Source organism: Zootoca vivipara, chromosome 2 (genome assembly GCF_965207765.1).
Source record: "Zootoca vivipara chromosome 2, rZooViv2.hap1.1, whole genome shotgun sequence".
Classification (NCBI taxonomy): domain Eukaryota; kingdom Metazoa; phylum Chordata; class Lepidosauria; order Squamata; family Lacertidae; genus Zootoca; species Zootoca vivipara.
In genome coordinates this window covers 116,074,154-116,088,728 of record NC_142584.1, presented here as the reverse complement: position 1 = coordinate 116,088,728, position 14,575 = coordinate 116,074,154, and the positions used below count along the sequence as shown (strand labels likewise).

The following is a 14,575-nucleotide window of genomic DNA, read 5'->3' as shown; positions in this document are numbered from 1 at the left end:
TGGGGGGGGGCTTGCAAGGAGGTCGCAAGATGCACTTTGGGCCCCACTTTGCGTTTGAACTGCAGGGAGAAGCACCCAAGCCTCAAAAGGGGGGAGTTTGTCCCTTTCTTCTCTCCCCCAGCCCCAAATAAATCAAGTTTCCCCTCCTCTCCGCCTCCATCTCTTGCTAGCTAGCCCGATCCCACCCACCAAATGTCGCATTTTTCCCCTCCGAAGAGCTCTGACCATTTTCTCTGCGCCAGAAGAGGGGGAAATGCAACTTCACAGAACCACAGGCTTAGAGTGGGAAGGGACCGCCAGCGGTCATCTAGTCCAACCCCCTGCAATGCAGGATTCGAACCCACGACCCCGAGAGACTCATGCTGTAACTATTTGCACGGCCAGCACCGTTTCTATTTCCCCCGTGTTGGTGTCTTGCCACGCACGTTTCTGCCTTCTCGGAATACTAATACTAACACTAATAAATAGAGGGGTTTTTTTGCTGCTCGATTTTCCAAGGGTTAAGATGAACCGAGCTTCCGTTGCTAGAGAAGAAAGCCATCGGGGGAGGAGTTTACCTCCGTCTCCCAGTCCTTTTCCTGCTCGGCTCCTCACGTGGAGGGAAGCGGCTGCTCTGTATCCCCCCCGGCGCTGCATCCGAGGCCGGATCCGGTAAGACCCCCCCCCTCACCCGGACCCCTTTGTGCATTGGGCTGGAGGGGATCCCGTTGATCGCAGGGAGGAGGGTGCTAGGAGACCCCCGTCCCTGGGCTGGGGCTGGGGGTATCAGCCGATTGCCAGGGTGCAACTGGAAGGAAGCGAGACCCTCGCTCCCTTTCGCCCCGTGATCTCCTGGGAGATCCGTTTCTCCGCTTGAGATTCCAGGGAGCGCCCGCTGGCTTCCCTTCCCTTCTTCCTCTCTGCAAAGCCAGGAGAAGAGGGTCCTTTGCTTTTTTCTGCAAGGTGTGAGCGAGGTGGGGACACTTGCTGACTTTGCAAGGTGCACAGAGGGGACCTTTGGTCATGGAAATGTACAGATGGGAGGGATCCCGTGGGTCATCTAGCCCAACCCCCTACAGTGCAGGAATCTCTTTTTTTAAAAAAATGTTTTTTTATTAATTTTCCCATCATATATATATATATATATATATATATATATATATATATATATATATATATGGAAAAATTAATAAAAAGCATATTTATTCCACATTATATATCATAGCTGCCAAGTTATCCCTTTTTTTAAGGGATTTTTCCCTTATGCTGAATAGGCTTCCTCGCGAGAAAAGGGAAAACTTGGCAGCTATGTTATATATTTTAACATTCTTTCTCTTTACTCCTAAAAGTTGACTTCCATTCTTCTTTATTTTGTCTCTTTCAGTCATCTTTATCTTTCACTTTTTTCTGTCTTCCTTCATCTTCCTTTTTTAATCTCACATCTTATCTATTATATATACGTACTGTATACACATACAGCTCTTGTATACAGTATATTGTACAGTATTTGATATTATGTATTATATACCCATATAGTAGCTTGTGGACTGCAACCTGGAAACAGATGTAGAGCCTTTCTCCCTTTGCAATTAGATATGGTCAAAGGAAGGGAGGGGGGAATCTAGAGATGGTCCTGATCCAGACTTTGCATGAGGGATTTGGCACCTGACTTTGTTGTGATGAAGATTTATGTATTTGTTAATATAAAAAGGACAGTGCAGGATCAGGTCAATGGTGTCATCTTGTCCAGAATCCTGTTCTCACAGTGGCCAACCAGTTGCTGGTGTTTTATGATATGATGGTTGTTGGGTTTTTTAAAAAACACACCTGATTTTTAAAACACATTTTAAAATGAAATTGAATAGCCTGTGTTGTGCCTGAATATAGAAGCACAAGTGGATGGCACAACACATGTTGTGTTTTCCCCTATACATTGTGTCTGTATAATAATAGGATATGGACAAGGGGACAAGGGGATGCAAGGATGTAGCGAATGCGGGGAATGAAGCCTCCATATACAGAAGCAGCCTACCTGAACTTGGACGCAACAAAGAGATGTTATACTTTGATCTACGTGAAACCATTAAAACTGTTTCCAACGAGAGTGAAAACACACCTTCATTAGTAATGTGGGTTTCAACAGCTTAATACATGAAAAATCAGATCCTGGACCTGGTGATTTCCGAGCAGTTCCTGCCTGTCCTTCAGCGGAGATGGAGAGCTGGGTCAGAGAATGTGGAGCAGAGTCCAGTTCCCAGATGGTGGCCTTGACTAAAAGTTTCCTCCTGAGTCAGGCAGAGGATGCGAGGCAGGCAGAGCAGCAGGTGAGCGCAAAATTGCCAAACTCTTTCCGAAAGTCCCGCAAGGAGGAGTGTGCCAAACCACAGAGGCCTTTGCCTCTGTCCTTACTTTCCTAATAATCCTCGCCATTCGTTGCTGTTTCAGCTCCAGGATCTGTTTGCAGAAGTGGCCACAGATTTCCACGGGGTAGAAAAGCTTCCCTCAGACGCCAGAGAGATTCCCCTACATAGACAGTCTGTGCCACAGAGTGACTTAGGTGACACCTCACTGGGTAAGTTTTAAGTTGATCCTTTTTTATTGATCATGCAAGAAACAAGGGTGGGTCTGGCCTGGCAGGCCGCTTTTGGCAGGACCTCATCAGAGTTCATGGGGAAAAACATCTTAAAGGCTTAAAATTTCTTTTTTTGTGTTACGCACTGTTAACGGAGGCCCATAATTTATTAGTATCTTAAACTTCTAAAATGATTAAATCTATTAACTGTGTGTTAAATATTATATAGATAATATTAAATCTATTGTGAACGCTTCAATCTTCAATATGGAAATTTAATGTAAGTGTGTGGCCCCCTTGTTCTGCGTCAGAGTTCTCTTGCGGCTCACTTGGCATGAGAAGTTGGACCGCCCTGCAGTAAATCTGTGAGACGCATTTTAGGTTTTCCCTTAAACAGGGCACGAAAGGATGCTCATTTCCAGACTTTTCCCCAGTTCAAAAGGGCATTCCTTGGCGAAACTTGAAGACTTGGTTTTGTGAAGTCGACCCGCACCTAGAAATTTCATAAGAATGCATTAAAAAAAAGGAGAAATTTGTCGTGCAGCCTCTGATATTAACGTCTGCTCTGATGGCTTCCTGTCACCTTTCCCTGTCACAGGTGGAGGGTTACTGCCGGCAGCAGCTCCTTGGGCATTTTTTCTTCATGGGGGAGCGGAAGCACCTGTGCAAGCTACATTTCAGGTAGGTGGAAGCATCACAGGGAAGGCTGCCAAGAGGAAGCCAAGCGCCTCTCCTCACCTCCTTGCATCTGAACGATTCTCTGTCCTTCTTATAGAATCATAGCATCTTAGAGTTGGAAGGGACCCATGGGTCATCTAGTCCAACCCTTTGCAATGCATAAATCTCGTCACTTCTTTCTAGGCTGCCCACCAAGGAGGCTGCGAATGCCACTCGAGAAGTCCTGCAGGATAATACCCAGCCAATTCTCTCTCTCTCTCTCTCTCTCTCTCTCTCTCTCTCTCTCTCTTTCTCTAATTTTTATTAAATTTTCTGTTTTACAATTTAAAAGATTCACTTAAACAAGCTTGAAATATCAATGACTTCCCTTCTCTTTCCATGGTTCATTTTGCATAGCATACCTGCATATTTTATATAAACTAAACCATTCAGTATTCCGTTATTACATCCATCGAAACTTATTTACACTTCTGAATTTCTCCTAATGCTGCCAACCTTTTTCAGGTGTGTACAATCCCCACTCCCATATTCAATAAACATTTCCCAATCTTCTCTAAACGTATGTCTTTCTTGTTGTCTTATGCCAGGCACCCCCAAACTGCGGCCCTCCAGATGTTTTGGCCTACAACTCCCATGATCCCTAGCTAACAGGATCAGTGGTCAGGGATGATGGGAATTGTAGTCCAAAACATCTGGAGGGCCAAAGTTCGGGAATGCCTGTCTTATGCTATATGTTAAGTCTGCAAGCTGCACACATTCCATCAGTTTAAGTTGCCATTTTTCTTCCGTTGGGACTTCGCTCGTTTTCCATTTTGGGGCTAACCTTTACCTTAAACAGTAGGACGTGGGTGGCGCTGTGGTCTAAACCACAGAGCCTAGGTCTTGCTGATCAGAAGGTCGACGATTCAAATCCCAATGCTCTGTCCCATGCAAGAATTCCTACATCTTTTACCGTTATCTATCTATGATATACGGACGTGGGTGGCGCTGTGCTCTAAACCACAGAGCCTGGAGCTTGCTGAATCAGAAGGTTGGTGGTTCGAATTCCTGCAACTGGGTGAGCTCCCATTGTTCGGTCCCTGCTCCTGCCCACCTAGCAGTTCGAAAGCACATCAAAGTGCAAGTAGATAAATAGGTACCGCTCCGGCGGGAAAGTAAACGGTGTTTCCGTGCGCTGCTCTGGTTCGCCAGAAGCGGCTTAGTCATGCTGGCCACATGACCTGGAAGCTGTACGCCGGCTCCCTTGGCCAGTAAAGCGAGACGGGCGCCGCAACCCCAGAGTCGGTCACAACTGGACCAAATGGTCAAGGGTCCCTTTACCTTTACCTTAAACACGGGCTGCAGTAGTGGCATACATAAATAACCTTTTTTGACACCTGGGAATTTCCATCTGAATTGTCCCTAACAAAAATGACTCTTTTTTTTTTTTTTTTTGAGAAAGGGCTTTTAAACATTTTTTTTCAATTAATTGTAAATTATTTTCCAAAACTCTTTTACCCTTTTACAAGTCCACTACATATGAAAGAACGTTCCCTCTACCTCCTTGCATCTCCAGCACTTATCTGATTCAAACTTATACATCTTAGCATGCCTAAAGGTACCCCTGACCATTAGGTCCAGTTGCGGACGACTGGGGTTGCGCGCTCATCTTGCTCTATAGGCCAAGGGAGCCGGCGTTTGTCCACAGACAGTTTCCGGATCATGGCGAACCAGAGCAGTGCACAGAAACGCCGTTTACCTTCCCACCGGAGCGGTAACTATTTATCTACTTGCACTTTGACGTGCTTTCAAACTGCTAGGTGAGCAGGAGCTAGGACCGAACAATGGGAGCTCACCCTGTTGCGGGGATTCGAACCACCGACCTTCCGATCGGCAAGCCCTAGGCTCTGTGGTTTAGACCACAGCACCACCCGCATCCCACCCACCACCCGTGCATGCCTACTCAGAGTTAAATAGCAGCTGTAAATCATTTTCAAGTAGTTCTCCTTCAAGGAATAACATGCTGTAAACTTCAGCCACTTTTCCTTGTTGAATCCTCTGGATTTTGCAAGTGCATTGTCTGCAAAAGGGCCAACGTTTTCCTTTTCTTTTCAGGCTCGAATTTATTTTGAGGACGTGGCAATGTATTTCACGGCAGAGGAGTGGGCTCTGCTGGATTCTGACCAGAGAGCCCTGCACAGGGAGGTCATGGAGGAGAATTATCTTCTCGTCGCCTGCCTCGGTAAAACATTGCGTTTTCAGCTGTTTTGCTGGTTGTGTTTGTGTAAATGGTTTTAGGGCTTATATTGCATTTGGACCTCGCTTTGGATCCTTTCCCTAGTGCAGTCCTCTTCAACCTTGGATCCCCAAATGTTGGACTACAACTCGCATTATCCCTGACCAGCCCATCTAAGATAGCTGGGGATGATGGGGGTTGTAGTCCATCAATCTTGGCAGAACCAAGGTTAAAAAACATTTCCCTAGCGGATGGTAATACAGTGGAACCTCGGTTTATGAACACCTCGGTTTATGAATTTTCGGTTTATGAACGCCGCGGACCCATCTGGAACGGATTAATCCACTTTCCATTACTTTCAGTGGGAAAGTTCGCTTCAGTTTATGAACGCTTCAGTTTATGAACAGACTTCCAGAACCAATTGTGTTCATAAACCGAGGTACCACTGTAGTTATTTAGAGTGCATGTGATTGTTCTTAACTAGTTTTGCAATGTTTTAAATGATATTTTAATCGATATGTTTGCCACCCAGGGCTCTCTTGGGGAAGAAGGGTGGGATATAAACGGAAGGAATAATAATAATTATGTCCCTCCGCGGGTGACCCTCGTGGTGCCTTCCAATTCTATGATTCCATTCTATTCCTCATGAGGTCCATGAATTATTATTATTGTTACATGTCCACAGGACACTTCTTGTATACAAGGGCGTGTTGCCATCCTTGTAGCTGTTGGAAATGCTGATTTTGGTTGACGGCATTTGCAAATCGTATTTTTTTCTCCCAAAAACTTCTGACGTGCAAATGTTTCACCATGGTAAACACTGTCGCTCCCTTGAGAAGGGCTTTCGCCCAAGCAGCAGAGCATCTGTTTTGCCTGCAGAAGGTCTCCAGTTCAATCGTGGGCGTCTTCAGGTAGGGCTCAGAAAGACCCTGGCTTGAAACCTGGGAGAGAAGATGTCTTCCCTACCATCTTTCTCTCTTACAGATGACAGGGTGATGCTGGCGAGACCCCCTCAGCCGTCCCTTCCTTGTGTTGGAGGGGAAGCCGTTGCTGAGGTAAACGATCAGGTATGGATCAGGGACGGATCATATGGGAGACTGTCTGGGAAGAGCCTTCTCATCTCCCTGGTCCTGGTGGAAATTCTCTCCAGCCAGTGTGGTGTAGTGGTTAAGAGCGGTAGACTCGTAATCTGGGGGACCGAGTTCGCGTCTCTGGTTCGCGTCTCCGCTCCTCCACATGCAGCTGCTGGGTGACCTTGGGCTAGGCACACTTCTTTGAAGTCTCTCAGCCCCATTCACCTTACAGAGTGTTTGTTGTGGGGGAGGAAGGGAAAGGAGAATGTTAACCGCTTTGAGACTCCTTTGGGTAGTGATAAAGCGGGATATCAAACCAAACTCCTCCTCCTCCTCCTCCTCCTCCTCCTCCTCCTCCTCCTCCCTCATCTTTGCTTCTATCAAAGCTCCCAAGAGAAAGGCAGTGATATATAATGAATTGAAAAGGATGTTTAAAATAACATTTGTTTAAAAAACAACAACAACAACAACCCAGAAGCTTTTATTTGGGGAATTATAAGGACAGAGCTACCTAAACTGTGTAGAAATTTATTTATGTGTGCTGCTACAGTGGCAAGAATGTTACTCACCCAAAAATGAAAGGAAGTCCCAGCAAAGGACGAATGGATACAAAAACATATGGAATGTGCGGAAATGGCGAAACTTACCGGAAGAATAAGAAATCAAGAAAACCTTTTTTATATAAAAGAGTGGAAATGGTTTATTGAACATTTACAGATAAATTGCGAACAGATAAGAACATTGGCAGGATTATTGTAATGACCTGCAGTTTCATAAGAGTACATATTTAAAGGAGATGAATAAATGAGCAATTTAAGTTAATTGCGATATGCAGAAGATATTAAAAATAAATGTAAGGAAAGAAAGAGGGGGAAGGAAGTCAAGCTTTGAAATGTTGAAATGATTGTAAAATTAGTGAAATGTATAAACCTTAAAGTATAAGTTAAAAGAGGGGGGGGAGGCTGTGAATTCCTCCTCAGAAGGTTTAACTTCTGTGGGATAATACACAGCCATTCTCCCCTGATGAGACTTCTGGGTTTCGCTAGCAGACACTCTTAATTTCTATCAAGACATAAATTTTTCCTTCTCTTTCAGGGTCCGTGGTCCTTTGAGGCTGTGTCTGTCCATTTCACAGAGGAGGAGTGGGCTCTCCTGGATCCTGACCAGAGAGCTCTTCATAGGGATGTCATGGAAGAGAATTATCGCCTCGTCACCTATCTCAGTAAGACTTTCTTAAGGCCAGTCAAGAGCGATGGTAAAATGTGTAATTGACGGGCAGCGCATCTAAATTGGAATCTTTTGAAAATATGAAGTGGTTTATAAATGTTTTTAAGACTGCTCGGACACTGAGGTCCAGGGCCGAGGGCCTTCTGGTGGTTCCCTCGCTGCGATAAGCAAAGCTACAGGGAACCAGGCAGAGGGCCTTCTCGGTGGTGGCACCCGCCCTGTGGAACGCCCTCCCATCAGATGTCAAAGAGATAAATAACTACTTGACTTTTAGAAGACATCTGAAGGCAGCCCTGTTCAGGCAAGCTTTTAATGTGTGACATGTTAATGTATTTTAAATCTTTGTTGGAAGACACCCAGAGTGGCTGAGGAAACCCAGCCAAATGGGCGGGGTACAAATAATAAATTATTATTATTATATTATTCATGTCTTACTCAGGTACTCACCGGTGTTCTTTCTCAACTGCAGGCAACAAATGGGAAGCCAGGAATAAGGGAGACATATGCTGGATGTTGGCAGGAAGGGACACGCATAGAAATGAGGAGCAGCTGAGAAATAAGACTGAAGCAAATCAGAACAGGTGGAATATATCCTCTGCTACTCAGGGCAGTAGCTACCCTGAAATTGTGATCATAGAAGAAGAAGAAGAAGAAGTACAGGAAAAGGATAAATACTGTGTGTGTCAGAAATTGGAATGTGAAGCTCATTGCCAAACCCATACTGGGGAGAAACCATATCAGTGCAGAGAATGCGGAAAGACATTCAGTCAGAAGATGTATCTTACGACTCATAAAAGAATTCATACAGGGGAGAAGCCATATAAGTGCTTGGAATGTGGAAAGGGCTTCAGCCAGAAGATACACCTAACTTTCCACCAAAGAATTCATACAGGGGAAAAACCATACCAGTGCTTGGAATGCGGGAAGAGCTTCATCAGAAGTTCAAACCTCACTTTGCATCAAAGAATCCACACAGGGGAGAAGCCATATCAGTGCTTGGAATGTGGGAAAAGTTTCATTCGAAGCACAAACCTTACTTTGCACCAGAGAATCCACACAGGCGAGAAGCCGTATCAGTGTGTGCAATGTGGAAAGAGCTTCAGCCAGCGTTGTAGCCTTACTTCTCATCAGAGAATCCACACAGGGGAGAAACCGTTTGAGTGTCTGGAATGTGGAAAGTGTTTCACGCATAAGATAAGTTTCACTTATCATCAAACAACTCACACAGGGGAGAAGCCATATCAGTGCGTGGAGTGCGGGAAGAGCTTCAGTCAACGTTGTACCCTGACTTCCCATCAGAGAATCCACAGGGTGGAGAAACCGTATAAATGCCTGGAATGTGGAAAGGGTTTTACGTGGAAGATTGGTCTCGCTGCTCATCAAACAACTCATACAGGGGAGAAACCATATCGGTGCTTAGAGTGTGGAAAGAGCTTCAGCCATAAGGGGAGCCTCACCTATCATCAAAGAATCCACACAGGGGAGAAGCCATATCAGTGCATGGAATGCGGAAAGAGCTTCAGTCACCGTTGCACCCTAACTTCTCATCAGAGAATCCACACAGGAGAGAAACCATATCAGTGCCTCGAATGCGGAAAGAGCTTTAAAGAGAAGAGCAGGCTCACTTTTCACCGAAGGACTCACACAGGGGAGAAGCCATACAAATGCTTGGAATGCGGAAAGGGCTTCACGCAGAAGATAGGCCTCTCTGCTCACCAAACAGCTCACACAGGGCAGAAACCCTACACCTGCTTGGAATGCGGAAACGGCTTCACTAGACGATCAAGCCTTAATCTGCATCAGAGAAGTCACAGCGGCGAGAAGCCATATCAATGCCCGGAGTGCGGAAAGAGCTTCACTAGAAGGTCCGGCCTGAACTTGCATCAAAGAACTCACACAGCGGTGAAATCATATAAGTGCTTGGAGTGTGGAAACAACTACAATAACAAGATAAACCTCACGTATCATCAAAGAACTCACAGAAGCGATTTGAATATGCAGCAAAATATTGTCTCCCACGTGAAACAGGAGTTCGATTGCGAGGACCCACATCAGACATGCACTGTATAAATGAATGCTAAGCAGGGAGCAATATATGGTACCTATCCTGAGCAATGACAGCAAAGGAACTGAAGCATTTTCTTGTAGCTTTGCTCCTTTTCTAATACAAAATGTGAAACCGCTGTTCCCCTCTGCCCTCCCCATCCATCCTTCCTCTCCTGAGCACGTAGTGATGCTTCCGTATGGGAGCGTTCAGCTCCTATGCGTGGTCAGTGCTGACGAGGGCATTTCCCAAAATGCTTGCCTCCTGGTAATGGATTTTGGGACATGTTTGGGGGCCTCGCTATCTGTAGGATGATATAATCAAGTCCCCCCCATGCCTGCTCAGTCCCCTATGTATTGGGAGGAGGGGAAAGTGGGAAAGTGGAAAGACAGAAAGGGAAAGAGCATAGACATCAACACAATCTCTAATTTGATGTCCGTTTTGAAGGGAAGCTGCATAACCCCCCCCCCAAGGAGGATGGGTTTTAATTCTACTGGGTCAGATCTTTGCCCCACAGAAATGCACAGAGTCTAAATGTGCGTGGTGGTCCCTCTTGCTGTGTGTGTTTTCTATGTATCTGCAGCTGGGTGCTTTCTAGGGTTGCCGGACTCAATAGAGGACGGGACTTCTGTGCCTTTAATTGCCTGCTCTCTTTTGAGTCTGGCAACCTTAAAGAGAAACCAGCAGACCCTTTGCTTGGAAATTAAACAAAGGGTCTGCTGGTTTCTCTTTAAGGTTTCCAGACTCAAAAGAGAGCAGGGCAATTAAAGGCACAGAAGTCCTGTCCTCTATTGAGTCCGGCAACCCTAGTGCTTCCTTCCTCTCTGCCCATGTTCTCCACACACAAAAGTCACAGATCCAGTGCTTGCCAGCAGTGCCATAGCACAACAATGGGGATCTGAGACACAGATCGGTATGCAACCAGATTATTATTATTATAGGGGGTTTCCTCCCAGAACAACCACTGTGTTATAAGCTATGTCTCTGTCAATGGTGGTGTTGATTAGCGCTGGATCTGTGATTTTAATGGATGGTTTGCAGCTAAGGAACCTTTAACTTAATGGCTGTTTGTTAAAACAAAATAAAAAAATTCCTTCAGTAGCACCTTAAAGACCAACTAAGTTTTTATTTTGGTATGAGCTTTCGTGTGCATGCACACTTGGTATCTGAAGAAGTGTGCATGCACACGAAAGCTCATACCAAAATAAAAACTTAGTTGGTCTTTAAGGTGCTACTGAAGGAATTTTTTTATTTTGCTTCGACTCAGACCAACACGGCTACCTACCTGTTAAAACAAAATGTGTCTTATTCAGTAATCATGCAAGTTGGAGATGGGCCATTTCTGGCTTAAAGATTTTCATTTTGAGCAAGGAGGCCTTTTTTTGAATGACATGCCCCCATCTCTAAATCCCAGAGGTGCCTAAAGGCATAAAAAAAATAGAGACCCCTGCCAGAGTTATTTCCAGGCTGCAAATGGAAGACGAACACAGAGCCCCTCCATCTGTTTGAATGAATATTTTTGTATGCACACGGGTTCATGTCTCAGTGTAAATATTGGGCTTGGTGGTGGATTTTCTCCGTTAAGTGTTTCTGCCTTGCAAAACTCTGTGATTGACATCCCATTTGTTTTTGTAAATGCGTTGGGAAGAAATGTTAAAGGTGCACATGTGCAGATATCAAAAAACCAAGGCCGCACAAACACAAATTTGCGTGTGCAGCCTGAATATCAAAGAACCTAGCGAGAGTTGAAGCATCTCATGTTGTAGTTGGGAGCTTTTTTCCTTTGTCTTCTGTTGGTGTTTTTTTTTTTTTACTACAATTTAGGGGTTTTATAGATTATAAAAACAACTCCTCACAACTCGGTGTTTGTTCTCTTTCCCTGAGTTTCACTCAACAGCGTTGCAAGGGAGAAGGTGTGCCCTGAAAACTGGTGTTGAGAATTTTCTAAGTTAACAGCCAGGTCTGTGTGTTCTCCATGCTTAACAATGAAAATAAAATCGGCATACACAAGCTGTATTTCTCTAAAAAGAGCACCGTTTTGCAGAATCTGTTAATGTTTCCCAGTTCCCAAGTGCCTGAGTTCTCCTTCATGCACCTTCTGCTCTCATTTCACAGCCACGCTCCACCCGCTTCCAAGTGCTTGCTCCTCCTTAGGGGCTGGGAACTTGATGCTTTTTTAAAAAAGGGGGAAACTGAGAGTCTCAGGAAGTTCTGTTTCCCTCCTGGTCAAAACCAGCCCCTTTCCATTTTGCCAAGAGGTAGCTGGGTGTGCTCTTGTTGGAGCTAAAGTGTCCTCTGTTCTCTGGGGCTGGTTCATTTGGTATGGACCAAAGCATCCCTGGGCTGCATCAATCGGAGTATAGCATCTAGATCAAGGGAAGTAATAGTACCACTTCTCCAGTACACCTGGAGTACTGCGTCCAATTCTGGCCATCACAATTCAATAAGGATATTGACAAGGTGGAATGTGTGCAGAGGAGGGCAGCCAAGATGACCAAGGGTCTGGAAACTAAGCCTTACAAGATGCTCTTGAAGGAGCTGGGAATGTTTAGCCTTTTAAAGAGGAAACTGAGCGGAGAGATGAGAGCCATCTTCAAATATCTTAAGAGCTGTCACACGGAAGAGGGAGCATGCTTGTTTTATCCTGCTCTGGAGGGTAGGACTCGAACCCATGGCTTCAAGTTACAAGAAAGGAGATTCCGACTCGACATTTGGGGGGGGGAACTTTCTGAAAGAGCTGTTTGACAGCAGAACAGACTCCCTCGGGAGGTGATGAACTCTCCTTCTTTGGAGGTTTTTAAGCAGAGGTTGGATGACCACCTGTCATGGATGCTTTAGCTGAGATTCCTGCATTGCAAGGGGGTTGGACTGGATGACCCTCGGGTCCCTTCCAACTCTTTTAAGATTATATTATTCTAACTACCCATGTAAATATCTATATTGTTGTTGTTTAGTCGTTTAGTCGTGTCCGACTCTTCGTGACCCCATGGACCATAGCACGCCAGGCACTCCTGTCTTGCACTGCCTCCCGCAGTTTGGTCAAACTCATGTTGGTAGCTTCGAGAACACTGTCCAACCATCTTGTCCTCTGTCGTCCCCTTCTCCTAGTGCCCTCAATCTTTCCCAACATCAGGGTCTTTTCCAAGGATTCTTCTCTTCTCATGAGGTGGCCAAAGTATTGGAGCCTCAGCTTCACGATCTGTCCTTCCAGGGAGCAAATATCTATATAAACACTAGAAATAACTTTCTGACCGTAAGAGCTGTTAGCCAGCAGAACAGTCTACCTGGGAGGTTTCTGAACAGGTTGGATAGGCATCTGAGAAGGTTGTTGTTTTTTAGCTGTGATTCCTGGGTGTTCGGAGAGGGGTAGTCCACCTGGTGGGATGCGGGTGGCGCTGTGGTCTAAACCACTGAACCTAGGGCTTGTCGATCAGAAGTTCGGCGGTTCAAATCCCCATGACAGGGTAAGCTCCCGTTGCTTGGTCCCTACTCCTGCCCATCTAGCAGTTCGAAAGCACGACAAAGTGCAAGTAGATAAATATAGGTACCGCTATAGGTAGATAAATATAGGTGGGAAGGTAAACGGCGTTTCCGTGCGCTGCTCTAGTTCGCCAGAAGCAGCTTTGTCATGCTGGCCACATGACCTGGAAGCTGTCTGCAGAAAAACACCGGCTCCCTCGGCCTATAGAGCGAAATGAGCGCCGCAACCCCAGAGTCGCTTGCGACTGGACCTAACGGTCAGGGGTACCTTTACCTTTTAGTCCCTCTGGTGGGGGACATGTCCTGCTCCTTCTGGGGTCGTTTGTCCACCTCTGGTCCCCATCCTGCACTCAGCTCTGACCTGTGGCTCCTACAAGCTGTCAGGAGGTGACAGCAGCCACACCCCAGGAATGGCTTCGACTGGCTGTCTTTGGGTCACTATACCTATGGGGAGCTAGGGACCTCTGCTGCAGGCAAATTCAGGCTCCAACGAACTGAGGTCAAGAATGGATCCTACAATCACGAAGGTGGTTTCTGCATGTGCTGTAGAGGGAAGTGAGGGACAGACGGGGCTCCTCCATCTGGGAAGGGAGCCCATCTAAGAGAAGGAAAATACTGGTTAGGATCCACTGCCTTGGGGGATATATTTGGGAGAAGGAAAACCTAAGGAGTGAACCCTACAGAAATCCAGTAAGAGCTGTTCAATAGTGGAACTGTCTTTCTTGAGAGGTTGTGGACTCCCTTTCCTTGGAGGTTTTCAAGTAGAGGTTGGACGGCCGTCTGTCATGGATGCTTGAATTGAGATTCTTGCATTGCAGGGGTTTGGACTAGAGGACTCGAGGTACCTCCCAAGTCTACAATTATTATTATTATTATTATTAAATTGAATATATGTATCGGAGGTTTCAGGGTGGTTCACAGAAAAGATCACAATATATAAAATAAAAACAAAAACAATAACACCCCCCCCCAAAGAGCCACATTTTAAAAGGGCATACAATGCAAATCAGATCAAAGGCCTGGTTAAAAAGGAACGTTTTTGCCTGGCGCCTAAAGGTGTGTAATGAAGGCACCAGGTGGACTTCCCTGGGGTGAGCATTCCACAGACGGGGAGCCACTGCAGAGAAGGCCCTGATCTTGTGTTGCCACCCTGCGGACCTCTTGAGGTGGCACATGAAGGAGGGCCTCAGAAGATGATCTCATGGTGAAGCGGTCCTCTTTATGATTCTATTATACCTTCTTCCCCAAACTGGTTTCACTCCTTCCACCCACCATCAGGAAATAAAAGAGGTGTGGGATCTGCATGC

The 14,575-nt window shown here is 45.8% G+C and overlaps 1 protein-coding gene across 2 annotated transcripts; it reads left to right on the top strand.

The window, feature by feature from the left end:
• The first annotated feature begins 490 nt into the window (after window positions 1–490).
• On the top strand, window positions 491–11,646 carry LOC118080198 (uncharacterized). 2 transcript variants are annotated; one of them, XM_060269882.2, is made up of 8 exons: window positions 491–651; window positions 2,123–2,303; window positions 2,425–2,551; window positions 3,150–3,232; window positions 5,324–5,450; window positions 6,429–6,511; window positions 7,613–7,739; window positions 8,214–11,646. In XM_060269882.2, the coding sequence occupies exons 1-8, from the start codon at window positions 506–508 to the stop codon at window positions 9,812–9,814; spliced, it is 2,475 nt and encodes an 824-aa protein (XP_060125865.2). In that variant the 5' UTR covers window positions 491–505; the 3' UTR covers window positions 9,815–11,646. The 2 variants fall into 2 exon arrangements, with proteins under 2 accessions (XP_060125865.2, XP_088519882.1); XM_088663756.1 differs by lacking the exons at window positions 5,324–5,450; window positions 6,429–6,511 and having other exon boundaries at window positions 532–651.
• The last annotated feature ends 2,929 nt before the right edge of the window (window positions 11,647–14,575 follow it).